The sequence below is a fragment of the Herpailurus yagouaroundi genome, unplaced genomic scaffold (assembly GCF_014898765.1).
Source record: "Herpailurus yagouaroundi ecotype Mexico unplaced genomic scaffold, PumYag 215, whole genome shotgun sequence".
Classification (NCBI taxonomy): domain Eukaryota; kingdom Metazoa; phylum Chordata; class Mammalia; order Carnivora; family Felidae; genus Herpailurus; species Herpailurus yagouaroundi.
In genome coordinates, this window is record NW_024412446.1 from 4,318,247 (window position 1) to 4,340,487 (window position 22,241).

The 22,241-nt window shown below is 39.3% G+C and overlaps 1 protein-coding gene across 1 annotated transcript; it reads left to right on the top strand.

Moving 5' to 3' along the window:
- The first annotated feature begins 18,015 nt into the window (after nt 1-18,015).
- Nucleotides 18,016-18,481, top strand: LOC121017145 (40S ribosomal protein S15a-like). The gene has a single exon (XM_040455240.1). It carries the CDS (start codon nt 18,042-18,044, stop codon nt 18,432-18,434), a length of 393 nt encoding a protein of 130 aa, XP_040311174.1. The 5' UTR covers nt 18,016-18,041; the 3' UTR covers nt 18,435-18,481.
- Nucleotides 18,482-22,241: the final 3,760 nt, after the last annotated feature.

Sequence of the window (22,241 nt, forward strand, 5' to 3'; positions counted from 1 at the left end):
TCTCGCCGCCCCTCCCCCACACGTGCTCTGTCTCTCTCCGCCTCTCAAAAATAAAGAAAACTAATAAAAAACATTTTAAATAAATAAACATTAAAAATGTTTTAATAAAATAATAAATAAACACAATCTACTCCACTTGATGCATAATAACGCATATACACTTAATACCACAGACTTGTACACTGAAAAATGGTAGAAATACGTTTCATTACATATATTTTACCACAATAAAATCTACTTCACAGAATCCTTTGAAGATTAAAATTTTAAAGACACTAGATCACTTCAGCGCTATGACTGACACCTATAAGTGCTCAATAAATGGCAGCCATTAAGGGGCGCCTGGGTGGCGCAGTCAGTTAAGTGTCCAACTTCAGCCAGGTCACGATCTCGCGGTCTGTGAGTTCGAGCCCCGCGTCGGGCTCTGGGCTGATGGCTCAGAGCCTGGAGCCTGTTTCTGATTCTGTGTCTCCCTCTCTCTCTGGTCCTCCCCCGTTCATGCTCTGTCTCTCTCTGTCCCAAAAATAAATAAACGTTGAAAAAAAAAATTTTTTTAATAAATAAATAAATAAATGGCAGCTGTTAATATCATAGTTAAGTTGCTGATTAAATTAGCTAATTAGCATCACTACTCCCCTTCCTCAGGGAGCCCTCACAGAGAGCTAAAGGATCCTTTAATTAGTGAGTTTTATTGCAATCAGCTCTATCAATCAATCGTCAATTTTGTTTCCAATCTTAGACTTCCTCACTCTTGCCTCACCTCCCTTCCCTCTCTGTAAAATTTCTGTCTCTACACTATTCCGAAACACACTACAAAGCCCTAATCTCCCCCTTGCTACCCTATATTCCAGAACTATTTCTTTTCCTGAATATAATTGTTAATTTTTTAATTTTTAAGTAATCTCTACACCCAATGTGGGGCTCGAACTCATGACCCGAAGATCAAGAGTTGCATGCTCAACCACCCGAACCAGCCAGGCACCCCTATAATAGTTCATTTTTCACTGAGATTTTTAAATGTTTTATATCCCATAAATGACCAAGTAGAGAAATGCAATAATGTACTATCCTACTAATATAAGAGGATACACTTCTCTCCCTCATACTTTGTGCAGTGCAGAGACAGGGAATTAGGTTAGCAATTCTAAGCTAGTGGTGCTTCCCCAGCTATGCACGCTGGCTGCCATTGAAGTTCTAGAAGCAAAAAGAAAGTACAAAGTAGACAAAGTATATCACTATTATCCTTTCATCTCTCTTTGGAAATCCTTCTCTCTCACACTGCCACCTTTCCCCAGACCTCCAGGTACCTTGTTGTATTTATGTTTTATTACAATTCTCCTTCAGTGAAAGTCTGTTAGTGACGCACTTGGTCTTTGACTAAAAATGTCTTTATTTCGACCCTCTTCCTTTTTTTTTTTTAACACTTATTAATTTTTGAGAGACAGAGAGAGAAGGAGTGTGAGTGGAGGAGGGGCAGCGAGAAAGAGGGAGACACAGAATCTGAAGCAGGCTCCAGGTTCTGTCAGCAGACAGCCCGACATGGGGCTCAAACTCATGAACCGTGAGATCATGACCTGAGTCGAAGTCAGACACTCAACCAACTGAGCCACCCAGGCACCCCTTGACTCTCATTCTTAATTGTTCAAATGGGTACAAAAATTCTTATATTGACATTTACTTTTATCCAGCATTAAAGATATTAAAGATGACTGTTTTCAGTCTAATTGAAATTTCTTTGTAGGTAATGTCTTATCTCTCTGGTTAATTTTATTTTTATTTTATTTATTTTTTTAATATTTATTTATTTTTGGGAGAACGCAAATCAGGTAGGGGCAGAGAGAGGGGGACAGAGGATCTGAAGTGGGCTTTGCACTGACAAGCTGATAGCAGTGAGCCTGATGTGGGACTCAAACCCACGAACTGCATCATCATGACCTGAGCCAAAGTTGGACACTCAACCAACCGAATCACGGAGGCTCCCTTTCTCTGGTTAATTTTAATATTAATCTTTTCTGTGCTTGGCTCTCTACAGATTCACTACAAAAATATTTACATTCTAATGAGTCTAAAGACTCACTGCCTCCTGAATCTGAGGATTCATGTCTTACATTAACCTTGGAAACTTCTCAACCATTATCTCTTTAACGATTGCCTCCTCTGTTTCTCTTCTTTTCTGAAAATCCTTTGAGATGTAAGTTAGCTCTATGTTGTCCAATACAGTAGTCACTAGTACATGTAGTTACTGAGCATTTGAAATATGATCAGTCCACACTGAGCTGTGGTGTAAGTGCAAAATGGAAAAAAAAAGAATGTAAAATATCTCATTCATAATTTTTATATTGATTATATATGGAAATAATATTTTTATTAATTTTGCCAGTTTCTTTCTACTTTATTTAATATGGGTATTGGAATTTTTTAAAGTTTATTTATTTATTTTGAGAGAGAGAGAGAGAGCAAGCAGGGTAGTAAGTGGTAGAAAGAGGGAGAGAGGGTATCCCAAGCAGGTTCCATGCTGTTAGTGCAGAGTCCGATACAGGGCTTGATCCTGAGAACTGTGAGATCACAACCTGAGCTGAAACCAAGAGAAGGGCACTCAGCTGAGTCACCCAGGCACCCCAGTATTAGAAATTTTTTAATTATGTATAATCTCACATTATATTACAATTGGACAGCACTGTGTTAGACTATCTGCTTCTTTTCACCCTATTTCTTATCTTTCCCATCTTTTTATCTCTCTGTGCTACATTCCAGGTGATTTTTTTAAATGTATTAATAGCCCACTGATTATATCTTCAGCTGCTTCTGATCTGCTATATGCTCCATCTACTACTATGCTTTCATTTTAAACAAATTGAAATCTATATGTGCATTTCTACAAGATTTATTTGGTCCTTTTCCGAAATATTGTATTATTTTCTTATGCACTGGGTTCCTTCTTTTATGTTTTTAAGTATACAAACCAAAGTCTATAATCTGTATCTGGTAATTATTTGATCTTCCTGGGGACCCAGTTCTGCAGTTTGTTGTGTTTGCTGAATTTCCCTCCTGGAGGATTTTTTTTCTCATGTGTTTGTAATTTTGAAATATGAGCTCATCTTCAACAGGGTTTTATCTTTGTTATTCCTAGGAGACCTAGAGTGAGTTTGCTTCTGCCAAACTGTTCCAATATCACTGTTCCATGAGTGTAATTTACATTAGTTTACAGGCTTTGGGGAATTCCTAGAGATATTATTCCTAGAGATAATAATAAAGAAGAGAGAGGGACACCTGGGTGGCTCAACTGGTTAAGCATCTGACTTCAGCTCAGGTCATGATTTTCCCATTCTCTCTCTGCCCCTCCCCTGCTCACGCTCTTTCTCTCTCAATCTCAAATAAACATTAAACAATTTTTTTAAAAGTCAGGGCTCCTGGGTGGTTAAGTGGCTGACTTCAGCTTAAGTCATGATCTCACAGCTCATGAGTTCGAGCCCCGTGTCAGGCTCTATGCTGGAAGCTCACAGCCTGGAGCCTGCTTCAGATTGTGTGTCTCCCTCTCTCTCTGCCCCTCCCTGGCTCACGTTCTGTTTCTCTCTCTCTCCTTCAAAAATAAACAAACATTAAAAAAAAATTTTTTTTAATGATAATAAAGAAGAAAGGCAACTACCATAAAGATAAGTAATACCCCTGAAGTAAACAACCTAATGTATAAAATAGAAAAATTATTCAAAGAAATAATTTTTGAAATGTCTTTTTTATAAATGAAAAAAAAAAGAAGTTACAGGTGGAAATAACAAATCATATCCCAGGAAGAAAAAAAATTGGCATAGAATGATAGAACTCTCTATCCTAGTTAAGTAACTAAAAGCCAAAGTTAAAGAAAGTATTCTTTAGACAACAAGACACCAGCAAGTTGACTAAAAGGGGTAAAGTGGAGTTGTGAATCAAGCTTCCCTCACACCTAAGGCAAGGTTCGATGCCAGAAGATAGTGACATGCTCTCACAAATTTGAAAAGAAAGAAAATGTGGCCCGAGAATATTATACCCAGTCAGTATATTCAAATATAAGAGAAACAGAAAGGTACGATGTTGGCAACATTAAAAAAAAAAAAAAAAAAGTCAGGGAATATAAGACAAAGAACTTTTTTAGAAAAAACAAAGTTGATTAAATCTAATTTAGTGATGGATCAAAACAATGAACTAATAAGAGAGCACTGCTGGTGGTGAGCTCTGATTCCATATAAACATAGTACTGAGACTAAACAGGATGTAAAGCAAATGTTAAAAACCTTGACAAATAACAATATAACTACGGAAAACAATGGGACAAGGAGAGAAGATGGAAAGCTGATCAGTGTTAACTTCAATTTCTTCATCTTTCTGTAGTAAGATGTTAGGTATAAGTGTCCAAAAAGTAGCTAAAATGCACAATTATTTCAATTATTTAATGTTTTTAACACCCCTCTTAACTTTAAAGAGATAGTCTAGGAAATAATAGTTCTTCCAATGGAGAAACATTTACTGAAATTCAACCGTTTCTTCAATTTTACTTTTTTTTTTTAATGTTTATCTATTTTTGAGAGACAGAGATACAAAGCACAGGCAGGAGAGGAACAGAGAAAGAGGGAGACACAGAATCTAAAGCAGGTTCCAGGCCCCGAGCTGTCAGCACAGAGCCTGACACAGGGCTCAAACCCAGGAACCATGAGATCATGACCTGAGCCAAAGTTGGAAGCTTAACCGGCTGAGCCACACAGGTTCCCCCAATTTTTTTTAATAGAGATTTATTTTTATCTTTTTATTTTTTGGAGAGAGATGGCTAAGTGAATGAGGGGAAGAGAGAGAGGGAAGAGAGAGAGAATCCCATGAGGGGCAGAGAGAGAGAGAGAGAGAGAGAGAGAGAGAGAGAGAGAGAGAGAAGCAGGGCTCACTCAAAGCGAGGCTCAAGCTCACCCAATGCAGGACTCAAACTGACCAACTGTGAGATCATGACCTACGCTGAAGTCAGATGCTTAACCGACTGAGCTACCCAGGTGCCCCCATTTTACTTTTTCTTTTCAGTAAACTCTACTCCCAACGTGGGGTTTGAACTCACACCCTAAGATCAAGAGTTGCATGCTCCACAGACTGAGCCAGCCAGGCTCCCCTCTTCAATTTTACTTTAATTTCCTTTTTTGCTGGTTAATTTCTGACAAAAAAAATTAAGTGGAGAAAAGTAGTAGGAATTATAAAACAAAACACCTACATTGCTACCACTCAAAATTAATAATTGTGTGTCAAATTTTATTCATCTTCTTAGGAAATAAAACATTAAAAAGACAAAACTACCATCCCTTCAAGCCAGCTTTCCCAGCCCCACCATTCTCACCGAGCAAACACTTGTCATTCTGTCTAGAGACAAATCAGTAACTGATATACAGTATTGCTTTGTGTGAATAATCATTTTTTATTCACATAATGGTAGCCTATCAATCATAGTGTTCTGCATTTTGCTTTTTTCATTCTACATTATGGAGTGAACTGCATATAGAGCTATTTTATTCCTATTAACTGTATAAATTGCACATACTCTCCCAGATTTATCCACTCCACTATTAAGGAATATTTAGATTGTTATTCTTTGGCTTTTGCTGTTACAATACTCTCATGCAATCAGCAAAGCTAAAAGGCATCCAACGGAATGGGAGAAGATATTTGCAAATGACATATCAGATAAAGGGTTAGTATCCAAAATCTATAAAGAACTTATCAAACTGAACACCCAAAAAAACAAATACTCCAGTGAAGAAATGGGAAAAAGACATGAATAGACACTTCTCCAAAGAAGACATCCAGATGGCCAACTGACACATGAAAAGATGCTCAACATCACTCATCATCAGGGAAATCCAAATCAAAACCACAATGAGATACCACCTCACACCTGTCAGCATGGCTCACATTAACAACTCGGTCAACAACAGATGTTGGCGAGGATGCAGAGAAAGACTTGGGTCACTTTTGCACTGCTGGTGGGAATGCAAACTGGTGCAGCCACTCTGGAAAACAGTATGGAGGTGTCTCAAAAAGTTAAAAATAGAACTACCCTACGACCCAGCAATTGCACTACTAAGCATTTATCCAAAGGATACAGGTTTACTGTTTCAAAGGGGCACATCCACCCTAATGTTTATAGCAGCTCTAATGACAATAGCCAAAGTATGGAAAGAGCCCAAATGTCCATCAACGGATGGATAAAGGAGATGTGGTATGTATGTATGTGTATACACACACACACACACACAATGGAGTATTACTTGGCAACCAAAAAGAATGAAATCTTGCTGTTTGCAACTAAGTGAATGAACTAGAGGATATTATGCTAAGCGAAATTAGTCAGAGAAAGACAAATATCATATGACTTCATTCATATGAGAACATTAAGACACAGAACAGATGAACACAAGGAAGGGAAGCAAAAATAATATAAAAACAGGGAGGGGGACAAAACATAAGAAACTCAAATATGGAGAACAGAGGGTTACTGGAGGGGTTGTGGGAGGGGGGATGGGCTAAATGGGTAGGGGGCATTAGAGAATCCACTCCTGAAATCATTGTTGCACTATGTGCTAACTAACTTGGATGTAAATTAAAAAACAAAACAAAATAAAAATAAAAACAATGCTCTCGTCGACATCCCTGCACATATGTGAAAGTTTCTCAGTATACCTAGAAATGTCATGGCTGGATTCTATAGATAGGCTCGTTTTCAGTTTTATTAGATACTGCCAAATTACTATTGCAAATGACCATGTATCAGCATACCCAGTCCTCTCTCAGGTGGTGTGACAAAACACCATTTTCTCCATATCCTCGCCAATACTTGGCATTTTTGGCAATCTAAGTGAAATAGTATCTTGTACTCACCTAAAGTTAATAGTGTTGGGACTATTTATATGATTGTTTAATCTTTTAGATGGACTCTTCTATAAAAAGAGGGACTTATAAAAGACTATATGGACTATAAAAGATGGACTCTTTTATAAAAGTCAAATTTACTCTTAAAAATTTTTTTTCTCCACATCACATTTTGACTGGTATTAAATTGCTAGTCCAGATGACTTTTGGTTACTATTTGCCTTGTATGTCTTTTTCTATTTAATATTTAGGTTTTCTATGTTGCTTTGCATGTGCCTCTTGTACACATCATATTGCCGGATTTTGGTGTCTGAGTGTGGGTTTTTTCATATTTTTTAAGTTTATTTATGTATTTTGAGAGAGAAAGAGCACAAGTGGGAGAGGGGCAAAGAAAGAATCCCAAGCAGGCTTTGCTCTGTCAATACAGAGCCTGATCAGAGGCTCCCACTTGTGGTCCTACTATACATAGGATTTCTGCATGCACACTGGACTGCCATTACCCTCTTCAATTCAATCCCATCTGATTGTAGTCGAGAATTTCTCACGATCTCTGAGAATGCGCATTTTTTAGAGCTCATCTATGAACACATGAAATATTTTTTTTCCTATCATTTCTAGAGTTTGGGGGGAAGGACTGAAACCGCAGGGTGTGCTCAGTTCACCATCTTGGACGAGAAACTCTTCCATAAAACTCAAGTAAAATATTATTTTTGTTTAAAATCATCATGTATAATATTTCATTTATATACTTCTTTTTCTATCCATCCATCCATCCATCCATCCATCCATCCATCCCTCTGTCCTTCTATCTATCATAAAAGAAGAGATGCCTAGGGGGCTCCTGGGTGGCTCAGTCAGTTAAGTGTCCAACTCTTCTTTAAAATTTTTTTTAATGTTTATTTATTTTTGAGACGTAGAGTGCAAGCGGGGAAGGGGCAGAGAGAGAGGCAGACACAAAATCCAAAGCAGGATCCAGGCTCCGAGCTGTCAACACACAGTCCAATGCAGGACTTGAACCCACAAACCATGAGATCATGACCTGAGCCAAAGTCAGACGCTTAACCGACTGAGCCACCCAGGTGCCCCGAAGTGTCCAACTCTTGATCTCAGCTCAGGTCTTGATCTGAGAATTGTGAGTTCAAGCTCCATGTTGGGCTCTGCACTAGGAACGAAGCCTAACTAAAGAAAAAAAAAGGAGCACCTGGGTGGTTCAATAAGATTCTATGTCTCCCTCTCTCTCTCTGCCCCTCCCCTGCTCTCTCTCATAAATTAAATTAAAAAAAAAAAAAAAAGAATCAAAAAGACGTCCAGAATCCATTTAACTTAATATTAAAATAGTTACTTCTGGGTGGGTGGAATTTATTTATTTTTAATTTTTTTAACGTTTATTTACATTTGAGAGAGGCAGAGTGCAAGTGGGCTCCAAGCTTCAAGCTGTCAGCACAGAGACTGACGTGGGGCTTGAACTTACAAGCTGTGAGATCATGACCTGTGCCAAAGTTGGACGCTTAGCCGACTGAGCCACCCCGGCACCCCATATTTTTATTTATTTTGTATCTTCTATTTTTTTTAATGTTTATTCATTTTTGAAAGTCAGAGAGAAACAGCACAAGCAGGAGTGAGGCAGAGAGAGAGGGAGACACAGAATCCAAAGCAGGTTCCAGACTCTGAGCTGCTAGCACAGAGTTCAACGTGGGGCTCGAACTCACCAACTGTGAGATCATGACCTGAGCAGAAGTCTGACACTTAACCAGCTGAGCCACCCAGGTGCCCCTCACCCATATTTTTAAATGTTTATTTTTGAGAGAGAAAGAGAGAGAGAGAGAGAGAGAGAGAGAGAGAGAGAGAGAGAGAGAGAACATGAGTGGGGGTGGGGCAGAGAGAGAGGGGGACAGAGGATCCAAAGCAGGCTCTTTGATGACAGCAGAGAGCCAGGTGCAGGGTTTGAACCCACAAGCTGTGAGATCATGACCCAAGCCAAAGTTGGACGCTTAGCTGTCTGAGCCACCCAGGCATCCCATGGGTGGGTAGAATTTAAAGTGATTTATTTTCTAATTGTTTACTTTTTTTTGAGTTTATAATAAATATGTATCATTTTTACAAATAAATTCATTCTTAAAAGTATGTTAAGGTCAGCTGTCTTTGAGTGTTACAGGTAATTTTTAATTTTGCCTATCTGCATTTCCCAATTTCAACAGTGTGCCTATATTTGTATTATCATGTTGCGTTTTTTTTTTTTAAGTTTATTTATTTATTTTGAGAGAGAGAGGGAGAGTGAGCAGGGAGAGGAGCAGAGAGGGAAAGAGAGAATCCCAAGCAGGCTCCACAATGTCAGTGCAGAGCCTGACTTGGGGCCGATCTCATGAACTGTGAGCCGAAACCAAGAACCAGTCACTTAACCAAATGAGGCACCCAAGTTCCCCTATTTGTGTTACAATGTTAAGAAAAAGCTCAAAAGGTGAGCAATCTGAAATCGGGAGCCATCAGGACCTGTAAATAGTTCAGTAGCACCATCAAATACACTAGAAGGATTGAGGAGTATTGTTATTTTCTAATAGGAGTGGTTTGGGTCTTCCTATTTTGGTTTAAGTAACAAAATTGATTAAATCACAAACACATAGGAAATATCTGTATCAGGGCTTTCACAGTTGAATCGTTAAGTACAGTCAAGCCAGTCTTCTAGAAGCCCCTTCTCTGTGAAGACCAGATGCAATAGAGAGAGTTCAGAGGAAACTGGTCCAAATGACCAACTGGTGAATGGATAAATAAAATATGGCCTCTCCATAGAATGGAAAATTATTCAGCAATAAAAATGAAGTCCTGATAGATGCTACAACATGGATGGACCTTGAAAAACTCACACTATGTGAGAGAAGCCAGTCATAAAGACTCCATATTGCATGATTCCACATAGGAAATGTCCAGACTAGGCCAATGTATAAAGACAGAAAGCAGATTAATTGTTGCCTAAGACTGGGGGTATTGGAGGGAAATGCAAGTGACTGCCAACGGGTATGGGTTTCATCTGGGGATGATGAAAATATTCTAAAATTGCAGTGATAGCTGCACAATGCTGAATATACTAAAAAACAGTGAATTTGACTCTTTAAATGGGTGAATTGTATGGTATGTGAATTATGTCTCAATAATGCTGGGTTTTTTAATTTTTTTTATGTTTTTGTTTTATTTTTGAGAGAGAGAGAGAGACAGTGTGAGTGGGGGAGAGGGAGAGAGAGGGAGAGACAGAATCTGAAGTAGGCTCCAGGCTCTGAGCTGTCAGCACAGAGCCTGACGCAGGGCTTGAACTCACAGACTGCAAGATCATGACCTAAGCCCAAGGGACGCCCAACCAACTGAGCCACCCAGGCACCCCTCAATAATGCTGTTTAAAAAAAAAAAAGAAAGAAAGAAAAGAAAAGAAAAAAAGAAAAAACTGGTTGCTTACACATCTGTCTCTTTGTGAAAAGTATTCAATTTTTCCCTTGGGCCTCCAAAATCATACTTTATGCTAGGAAGTTTTGTTTGGAAACACATTTTGTGCATGAACTGGGGCATTATTAGAATCACAACCATTTATACAAGGCTTCGTGATGTCCACAACTTGCTCCGTGTGTTCCTCCTCCACCAGGTGAAGCGAAATGATTAACAACATGGATTACAGGGGCTCCTGAATGGCTCAGTCAGTTAACCATCTGACTCTTGGTTTCCACTCAGGTCATGATCTCACGGTTTGTGAGTTCAAGCCCCACATTGGGCTCTGTGCTGACAGCTCAGAGCCTGGAGCCTGCTTCGGATTCTGCGTCTCCTTCTCTCTCTGTCCCTCCCCTGCTTGTGCTCCGTCTCTGTCTCTCAAAGATAAATAAATGTAATAAAAAAAAATTTTTTTTAAGGTAAAAATAAGGATTACAAATAAGAACAGGCCTGAAGTGCTGGTGTTATCGGGGTCGCAGCTAGAGGCTAGCAGTGAAGCAACATAATGACCTGCCTATCAATCTTAGGAAATCTTTAGCATGGGGGTGCTTACCAAGTAACTGATAGTGAAAATTTCACATACATTACTTCACTTCATCCTCAAAATAACCTTTAATAGCAAGTACTACAGATCTGTGTTTTATAGATGAGGAAACTGAGGCTAGCTTAGAGAAGTGAAGGAGCTTTCCAAGAATCCAGGATCAGGAAATCATGAGTCAGGGCGCCTGGGTGGCTCAGTTGGTTAAGTGTCTGACTCTTGATTTTGGCTCAGGTCATGATCTCACGGTTCTTGGGATCAAGCCCTGCATCTGGTTCTGTACTGACAGCAAGGAGCCTGCTTGGGATTCTCTCTTTTCCTCTTTCTCTGCCCCTCCCCCATGCACACATGCACTCTGTCTCTCTCATAATAAATAAATAAACATATTTTTAAATAAAAATAAAGTACATGGGGCGCCTGGGTGGCGCAGTCGGTTAAGCGTCCAACTTCAGCCAGGTCACTATCTCGCAGTCCATGGGTTCGAGCCCCGCGTCGGGCTCTGGGCTGATGGCTCAGAGCCTGGAGCCTGTTTCCGATTCTGTGTCTCCCTCTCTCTCTGCCCCTCCCCCGTTCATGCTCTGTCTCTCTCTGTCCCAAAAATAAAAAAAAAAAAAAGTTGAAAAAAAAATTTAAAAAAAAAATAAAAATAAAAATAAAGTACAAAAGTTAAAAAAAAGTCATGGAGGCAGTCCAAATTGGACAAAGTCAAGGAGACTGACAAGATAAAGACTTAACTCACCGAGGACACCTCCAACAAAAAAAGGCATGCACTCAGATGTCACTGCTCAGTGCCTATGTTCTTAGCAGCATCTTAATCACACAGGCATGTGGTAGATTTACCTTCTCTGGAAGTCACCATTTCTCCTCGTTTTTTCAGAGTGAATTTTTCTTGACCTTTTCATTACCTGGATTCATCTCAAGAGCATTTCACTGTCCATTTTTGAAGAACTTTCTTAGCCAACTAATTTTCCTGTCTTTCCCTGAGTGCAAGCTAGGGAGTTCCAGAAAACTCTTCCCTGTATTTGCTTCTTGGGGCCAGATAAACATTTCTTCAAGGTGTAGCAACACTTCTGTGTTGTGTGCTGCAACCAGCACATCGTCAGATCTTCGAAGTCTAGTCAGTATGCTGTATATCTCAGGGTGGGAGGGTCTTTCACACCCATGTTTATTTATTTATTTTTTTAGGTTTCCGTTATTTAAGTAATGTCTACATCCAATGGGGGGCACGGCTTGAACTCATGAACTGTGAGATCATGACCTGAGCTGAAACCAAGAGTCGGACACTTAACCAGTTGAGCCACCCAGGTGCTCAACTCTTGACAGAGCAGCATGGTTACGAGACAAATAAGCATTCTGTATTAAGCCAGTACCACCAAAACTACATTTTTAGAATGTCTGTCTTCTGACTTGGCTAATTCCATAACACATATAGACAGGTGCCCATTTTTTTAAATTTTTTAATGTTTATTTTATTTTTGAGGGAGAGAAAGACAGAGCCCAAATGGGGGAGGGGCAGAGAGAGAGGGAGAAAGAATCGGAAGCAGGCTCCAGGTTCTGAACTGTCCTGACATGGGGCTGGAACTCAAGCCGTGAGATCATGACTTGAGCTGAAGTCGAACGTGGAACAGACTGAGCCACCCAGGCGTCCCGTGGTGCCCAAATTTTAAACAAGAATTTTGTGTCATCAGAATGAATCTTCCTAGTAGAAATTATTTCTGGTACTAATGGTGGTAGTTCTCCATTATACAATATATAATGCAAATGTGTTTATAATCTGAGTGGCTAACGACAGCTTTTCCTGATGTCACATAGTTTCTCTTCATCCATTAGTTTAACCCAGTCAATTAAAAGACAGAGATTTGGGGGCACCTGGGTGGCTCAGTCGGTTGAGCGTCCGACTTCGGCTCAGGTCACGATCTCATGGTTCGTGAGTTCGAGCCCTGCATCGAGCTCTGCACTGACAGCTCGGAGCCTGGAGCCTGCTTCAGATTCTGTGTCTCCCTCTCCCTCTGCCCCTTCCCCACTCATGCTCTGTCTCTCTCTGTTCTCAAAAATGAATAAACGTTAATACATAAATAAATAAAAGACAGGGATTTTTACTGAAGACTCCTTGTACACCTGGGTTTTCAATCCCATCTGTCATCTATAAACTTCCCATTTTCAAACGACCCCCTTAGAACCCTTAGCAGAGAGCAAAGAACAGAATTCTATGCCATTAAGTTGTAGCCTACAGATCATCAGATGGTAAAGGTACTCTACATATATTATTTCATTCAATCCTCCCAGAAATCATATGGAAATAAGTATTATGTAACAACAACAAAAATAAACAGACTGCTAGAAAAGATCAGAGCTAGTATCCAAATTCAGGTTATTCCAACCTAATAACCCATGCTCTTCCTACTACCATGATTGAAGAGAGAGACACATTCATGTAAAGCTATGATACACATTATAGCATGATGTCTCATAAGAGAAGGTATAAATGAAAGCTGCCCAAACCCCCTAATAAGGATTCTTATTAGCTGTAGAAAACTGGGGAAGATCTCAGGAGGAAATGGCAAATGAAAGAGGACTTTATGAATGAATAAAATGTCATCCAGTTCTGAAAATACGGCCATCAGGTAAATTCTCCATGCAGACTCACAGGGATTATCCTTCATACCCATATTTCACCTGAAAATTCCTCAGTACTTCAAAGCCCTGCTCGTCTTTTTTTCTTTTTAAGTTTTTATTTAAATTCCATGGGGCTCCTGGGTGGCTCAGTTGGTTAAGTGTCCGACTCTTGATCTTGGCTCAGGCTCAGGTCACTTGGTCAGTGTGGAGCCTGCTTGGGATTCTTGTGCACTCGCTCTTTCTCTCTCTCTCTCAGAATAAAGAAACTAAAAATTTTTTAATTCCAGTTAGTTTATATACAGTGTGATATTAGTTTCAGATCTACAGCATAGTGATTCAACACCTCCACACAATTCCGGTGCTTATCATGATAAGTGCACTCCTTAATCCCCTTCACCTATTTCACTCATCCCCTCTCCCCTCTGGTCACGAGTTTGTTCTCTATAGTTATGAATCTGTTTCTTGGTTTGCCGCTTTTTCCTTTGCTCTTAGATTCCACATATGAGTGAAATTACAAGGTATTTGTCTTTCTCTGACTTATTTCGCTTAGCATTATGTCCTCTAGCCCCATCCATGTCCATGCAAACGGCAAGATTTCATTCTTTCTTATGGCTGAGTATTATTCCATTGTATATATACACCACATCTTCTTTATCCATTCATCAGTCAATAAGACACTTAGGCTGTTTCCATAGTTTGGCTGTTGTAGATAATGCTGCTGTAAACGTCAGAGTGCATGTATCCCTTTGAATTAGTATTTGTGTATTTTTTGGATAAATACCCAATAGTGTTATTGTAGGATCATAGGGTAGTTCTATTTTTAACATTTTGAGGAAACCCCATACTGTTTTCCATGGTGGCTGAACCAGTTTGCATTCACACCAACAGTGCAAGATGGTTCCCCTTTCTCCATATCCTTGCCAACACCTGTTGTTTCTTCTGTTGTTGATTTTAGCCATTCTGACAGGTGAGGTGATATCTCATTGTAGGTATGACTTGCATGTACCTGATAATAAGTGATATTAAGCAACTTTTCATGTGTCTGTTGGCCATCTGTATCTCTGGAAAAATATCTGTGTCTTCTGCCCATTTTTTTTTTTCAACGTTTATTTATTTTTGGGACAGAGAGAGACAGAGCATGAACGGGGGAGGGGCAGAGAGAGAGGGAGACACAGAATCGGAAACAGGCTCCAGGCTCTGAGCCATCAGCCCAGAGCCTGACGCGGGGCTTGAACCCACGCCCCATCTTCTGCCCATTTTTAATTGGATTATTTGTTTTTTGGGTGGTGAGTTTTAGAAGCTCTTTATAGATTTTGGATATTAACCCTTTATCTGATATGTCATTTGCAAATATCTTCTTCCATTCCATAGGTTGCCTTTCAGTCTTATTGTTTACTTCAGTGTGCAAAAATTTTTTATTTTGATGTGGTCCTAATAGTTTATTTTTGCTTTTGTTTCCCTTGCTTCAGGAGACATATCTAGAAAGAAGTCACTATGGCCCATGTCAAAGTTACTGCCTCTGTTCTCTTCTAGGACTTTTATAGTTTCAGGTCTCACATTTAGGTCTTTAATCCATGTTGAATTTATTTTTGTGTATGATGTAAGCGGCCCAGTTTTCTTGTGCATGTTGCTGTCCACTTTCCCCAACACTATTTGCTGAAGAGACAGTCTGTATCACATTGGATATTCTTTCCTGCTTTGTCAAAGATTAATTGGCCATATAGCTGTGGATTCATTTCTGGTTTTTCCATTCTGTTCTATTTATCTATATGTCTATTTTTGTGCCAGTTACCATCTTTTCATCACTACAGCTTTGTAGTATATCTTGAAGTCTGGAATTGTGATGCCTCCAGCTTTGCTTTTCAAGATTGCTTTGGCTATGGGGCGCCTCAGTGGCCCAGTCGATTGGGCATCTGACTCTTGATTTTGGTTCAAATCATGATCCCATGGTTTGTGAGGTTGAGCCCTGCCACGGGCTCTGCACTGACAGCACAGAGCCTCCTTGGGATTCTCTACCTCTATCTCTCTCTCTGCCCCTTCTTCATTCATGCTTTCTCTCTCGCTTGCTAAAAAAAAAAAAAAAAAAAAAAAAAAAAAAAAGATTGCTTTGGCCATTTGGGGTCTTTCTGGTTCCATACAAGTTTTAGAATTGTTTGTTCTAGTTCTGTGAAGAATACAGGGGTTATTTTGATAGGGATTGCACTGAATGTATAGATTGTTTTGGGTAGTATACACATTTTAACAATATTTGTTCTTCTAATCCATGAACATAGAATGTCTTTCCATTTCTTTGTGTCATCTTCAATTTCTTTGATCAGTGTTTCATAGTTTTCAGAGTATACCTCTTTCACCTCTTTGGTTAGGTTTATTCCTAGGTATCTTATGGGTTTTGGTGCAATTGTTAATGGGACTGATTTCTTAATTCTTTGTTGATTCATTTGTGATGTATAGAAATGCAACAGGTTTCTGTACATTGATTTTGTATCCTGGCTTTATTCATTTATCAGTTCTAGCAGTTTCTAAACCTACTTTATTGAAGGGTTTTATTATAAATGAATGTTATGTTTTGTCAAATGTTTTTTCTGCATCTATTGAAATGATCATATGATTCTTACGCTTTCTTTTATTAACATAGTGTTTCATGTTAATTGATTTGCATATATGAAACCACACTTGCAACCCAGTAATAAATATCAATTGATCAAGGTGCATGATTTTTTTGATGTATTGTTGGACTCGGTTTGCTAGTATTTTGAGAAGTTGTGCACCCATGTTCATCAGGGATATTGGCTTGTAGTTCTCTTTTTCAGTGGAGTCATTCTCTAGTTTTGGTATCAGGGTAATGCTGGCCTCATAGAATGAGCTTGGAAGTTTTCCTTACTTTTCTATTTTTTGGAATAGTTTGAGAATAGGTATGAACTTTTATTTTTTTTAAGTTTATTTATTTTGAGAGTGAGAGAACATGCATGTGGGTGGGGGAGGGGTGAAGAGAGAGGGAGAATCCCAAGCAGGCTCCACACCATCAGCACAGAGCTCAATCCCACAAACTGTGAGATCATGACCTGAGCCAAAACCAAGTGTTGGATGCTTAACCAACTGAGCCACCCAGGCACCTCAAGAATAGGTATGAACTCTTCCTTATGCTTAGAATTCCCCTGGGAAGCCATCCAACCCTGGACTTTTGTTTTTTGATTACTGATTCAGTTCATTTGCTGGTTATTGGTCTGTTCAAATTTTGTTTCAGTTTTGATAGTTTATAGGTTTCCAGCAATTTATCCCATTTCTTCCAGGTTGTCCAATTTGATGGCATATAGTTTTTCATAATATTCCCTTAGAATTGTTTGTATTTCTGTGGCTGGTGTTGGTTGTTATTTCTCCTCTCTCTCGTGATTGTATCTGGGTTCTTTCTCTCCCCCCCCCCCTTTTTTTTTTTTTTTTGATGAGCTTGTCTAGAGGGTTTTCAATTTTATTAAAGAACCAGATCTTGGTTTCAGTGATCTGTTCTGTTTTTTTTTTTTTTCCTTTCTATTATCATTTATTTCTGCTCTAATCTTTATTATTTCCTTCCTTCTGCTGGCTTAGGCTTCCTTTGTTCCTTTTCAAGCTCCTTTAAGTGTAACATTAGGTTGTTTGAGATTTTTCTTGCTTCTTAAGGGAGGCCTTAATGCTATATGCCTTCCTCTTCAGACTGATTTTGCTGCATCCCAAAGGTTTTGGATTGTTGTGTTTTCATTTTTCATTTGTTTCCATGTATTTTTTTTTAATTTTTTTTTCAACGTTTATTTATTTTTGGGACAGAGAGAGACAGAGCATGAATGGGGGAGGGGCAGAGAGAGAGGGAGACACAGAATCGGAAACAGGCTCCAGGCTCTGAGCCATCAGCCCAGAGCCCGACGCGGGGCTCGAACTCACGGACCGCGAGATCGTAACCTGGCTGAAGTCGGACGCTTAACTGACTGCGCCACCCAGGCGCCCCTGTTTCCATGTATTTTTTAATTTGATTTCCTGGTTGGCCCATTCATTGTCTAGCAGTACGTGGTTTAACCTCCATGTATATGTGGTCTTTCCAAATTTTTCTTGTGATTGACTTCTAGTTTCCTAGCATTGTGGTTAGAAAAGGTGCATGGTAAGACTTCAACCTTCTTGAATTTGTTAAGGCCTGTTTTGTGGCCTAACGTGTGATCTATTATGGAGAATGTTCCATGTGCCCTTGAAAAGAATGTGTGTTCTGCTTTCTTAACATGGGATGTTCTGAATATATCTGTTGAGTCCATCTGGTCCAGCGTGCCATTCAAAGCCATTGTTTCCTTGTTGATTTTCTTTTTAGATGATCAATCCATTGATGTAAGTGGGGTGTTACAGTCCCTACAATTATTGCATAATTATGAATTAGTTCCTTTATGTTTGTTGTTTTCTGTATTTGGGTGCTTTATGTTAGGTGCATAAATATTTACAATTGTTTTATCTTCTTGTTGGATTTTCCCTTTATTAATATATAGTGGCCTTCTAGCTCTTTCTACCATCTTTCTGTGCTGCCATTATGGTGAGCATGAATGTCCTGGCAGATCCTCTCAAGAGCATTAACAATGCTGAAAAGAGAGGCAAACGCCAGGTTCTTATTAGGCCATGCTCCAAAGTCATTGTCCGATTTCTGACTGTGATGATGAAGCATGGTTACATTGGCGAATCTGAAATCATCGATGATCACAGAGCTGGGAAAATTGTTGCGAACCTCACAGGCAGATTAAACAAGTGTGGAGTGATCAGCCCCAGGTTTGATGTACAACTCAAAGATCTAGAAAAATGGCAGAATAATCTGCTCCCATCCCGCCAGTTTGGTTTCACTGTGCTGACAACCTCAGCTGGCATCATGGACCATGAAGAAGTAAGACAAAAACACACAGGAGGGAAAATCCTGGGATTCTTTTTCTAGCGATGCAATACATTCATACAAATAAAATGCCTCACTGGAAAAAAAAAGGGAAAAAGGAAAAAAATATATATAGTGGTTTTGTCTCTTAACAGTCTTTGTTTTATAATCATTTGTCTAGGGGCACCTGGGTGGCTCAGTTGGTTAAGCATCCAATTCTACATTTTGGCTCAGATCATGATCTCACCAACTGTGAGGCCCATGCTGTCAGCATGGAGTCAGCTTGGAAATATCTCTCCCAATCTCTCCACCCCTCCCCTGTTCACACCCATGCTTTCTCTCAAAATAAATAAAATTTAAAAAATAAGACTAGTTTGTCAAAAAAAAAAAAAAAAAAAGCCTAGTTTGTCCCATGTAGGTATTGCTACTCTGGCTTTCCTTTGACATCTATTTGAATGACAAATGTTTCTCCAGGCCCTCACGTATCTAGGTGTAAAATGAGTCCTGGGGCATCTGAGTGGTTCAGTTGGCTGAGTGTCCAACTCTTTATTTATTTATTTAAATATATGAAATTTATTGTCAAATTTGTTTCCATACAACACCCAGTGCCAACTCTTGATTTCAGCTCAGGTCATGATCTCATGGTGCCTCGGATTGAGCCCTGCATTGGGCTCTGTGCTGACAGTGTGGAGCCTGCTTGGGATTCTCTCCCTCCTCTCTCTCTGTCCTTTCACCTGTTCATGCTCTAAGTAAACCTAAAAAAATAAAATAAGTCTCTTGTAAGGCAGCATATAGAAGATGGATCTTGTTTTTTTATCCATTACGTCACTTTATGTCTTTTGCTCGGAGCATTTAGTCCATTGACTTTCAAAGTAATTATTGATAGATATGTATTTATTGCCATTTCATTACTTGTTTTGTTGTTCCCAGAGATTTTCTCTGATCCTTTCTTGTATTTCTTTCATGTATTGCTGATTTTCTTTAGTAATATATTTGGATTTTGTTCTCTTTATTCTTTGCATGTTTACTGGTGGTTTTTTTTTATTAACTTGTTTTACTTTTTATTTTTTAAAATTTACATCCAAATTAGTTAGCATATAGTGCAACAATGATTTCAGGAGTAGATTCCTTAGTGCCCCTTACCCATTTAGCCCATACCCCTCCCACAAACCCTCCAGCAACCCTCAGTTTGTTCTCCATATTTATGAGTCTCTTCTGTTTTGCCCCCCTGCCTGTTTTTATATTATTTTTGTTTCCCTTCCCTTATGTTCATCTGTTTTGTCTCCTAAAGTCCTCATATGAGTGAAGTCATAGGATTTTTGTCTTTCTCTAATTTCACTTAGCATAATACCCTCCAGTTCCATCCACGTAGTTGCAAATGGCAAGATTTCATTCTTTTTGATTGCTGAGTAATACTCCATTGTATATATATATACACCACATCTTCTTTATCCATTCATCCTTTGATGGACATTTGGGCTCTTTCCATACTCTGGCTATTGTTGATAGTGCTGCTATAAACATTGGGGTGCATATGTCCCTTCGATACAACTGTATCCCTTGGATAAATAGTAGTGCAATTGCTGGGTTGTAGGGTAGTTCTATTTTTAATCTTTTGAGGAACCTCCATACTGTTTTCCAGAGTGGCTGCACCAGCTTGCATTCCGAATGTGGTTTTGATATTTGGTTAGCATTTGGTTTGTATATAACCTCTTCTGCATACAGCTGCCTATATTGTTGATGGTCATTTAAGCTTGAACCCATTCTTCTCTCCTCTCCTCCTCCTGTTTTAGATACATGTTATTGTATTTTAAATTCTTTTTTGTGTGTGAGTTCCTTGGTGTATTTTTTAGAGAGACATTCACTTTTACTGCTTTTGTGTTTCCTAACTTTATACTGTCATTTTTGGGCTCTCCTTTCCACTCAAACAGTCCGCCTTAATATTTCTCACAGGGAGTACTGCTCGTCTTCAGAATTCTCTGCACTCCATCTACAAATGCTCCCTGAGCCATATCTCAAACCAAATTTCCATTATAATTTTTTTCAGGATGCCTCGGGTTATTCTTGTTTAAAAATAGACACTTAGCTCTGAGGCATAAGGCTTTTCAAGAGCACTTTTCATTCCACTCATCCCCTGCATTCTGGATCATTTGTATTGACTTAATATTGCTTAATCTTAGTTATACTTTACAAGATCTCTTTCACAACTTTTATAAATATGGCCTGGTCTAGGGGCGCCTGGGTGGCTCAGTCAGTTAAGCGGCCAACTTCAGCTCAAGTCATGATCTCGCAGCCTGTGAGTTCGAGCCCCGCGTTGGGCTCTGTGCTGACAGCGCAGAGCCTGGATCCTGTTTCGGATTCAGTGTCTCCCTCTCTCTGACCCTCCCCTGTTCATGCTTTGTCTCTCCCTGTCTCAAAAATAAATAAAACGTTAAAAAATTTAAAATAAATAAATAAATAAATAAATAAATAAATAAATAAATAAATAAGGCCTGGTCTTTATTCCCCTTCAATAACAATTTTAGTCTAAACACCTAAAAGCAGAGTGCCTGGGTGGCTTAGTTGGTTGAGTGTCCAACTCTTGGTTTTGGCTCGGGTCATTATCTTGTGGTTTCATGAGTTCAAGTGCAGACTCTGCTCTGCACAGGCAGTATAGAGCTTGCTTGGGATTCTCTCTCTCTCTCTCTCTCTCTCTCTCTCTCTCTCTCTCTCTCTGTACCTCCCCCACTCAAGCTGTCTCTCAAAAAAAATTAATAAACTTAAAATAAATAAATAAATAAATAAATAAATAAATAAATAAATAAATAGCTAGCTAGCTAAAAGCAATAGAAATGGGGTGCCTGGGTGGGTCAGTCAGTTAAGCATCCAACTTTGTCCATGATCTCACGGTTGGTGAGTTTGAGCCCCTCACTGGGCTCTATGCTGACAGCTCAGAGCCTGAAGCCTGCTTCAAATTCTGTCTCCCTCTCTCTCTGCCCCTCCCCTGCTCATGCTCTGTCTCTCTCAAAAATAAACTCTAAAAATTTTTAAAAATAAAAGCAGTAAAAATAAGCATGTGTTTATTTAACTTTAATATAAAGAATAAAGAAATCCAGAGGCTCCTGGGTGGCTCAGTCAGTTGTGTGTCTGACTTCAGCTCAGGTCATGATCTTGAGGTTCATAGGTTCAAGCCCCACATCAGGCTCTGTGCTGACAACTCAGAGCCTGGAACCTGGTTTGGATTCTGTCTCCCTCTCTCTCTGCCCCTTCCCCCACTTGTGCTCTAATTCTCTCTCAAAAATAAGTAAACATAAAAAAAAAAAAAAAAAACAGCGGTGCCTGGGTGGCTCAGTCAGTTGAGCATCCAACTTTGGCTCAGGTCAGGATCTTGCAGTTCATGAATTTGAGCCCCATGTCGGGCTCTGTGCTGACAGCTCGGAGCCTGGACCCTGCTTCAGATTCTGTGTCTCCCTGTCTCTCTGCCCCTTCCCTGCTCACTCTCTGTCACTCTCTCTCAAAAATAAATAAACATTAAAAAAAATTTAAGAAAGAAACATTTATATTTAAAATGAAATCTAACAACTAGGGTACCTGGGTGGCTCCATCGGTTAAGTGTCCAGCTTTGGCTCAGGTCATGATCTCATGGTTCATGAGTTAGAACCCCGCATCAGCTCTGTGCTTACAGCACAGAGCCTGCTTTGGATCCTCTGTCCCCCTCTCTCCGCCCCTCCCTTGCTTGCTCTCTCTCTCTCAAAAATAAATAAACATTAAGAAAATTTTTAAAAAGAAATCTAACAACAAAAAAACAGGCTACCACAATGTTTGCATTTTCTTAGATGATTAAATGTTAACAACACACAAGTTTAATAATTTACATGGTAACATTTTCAC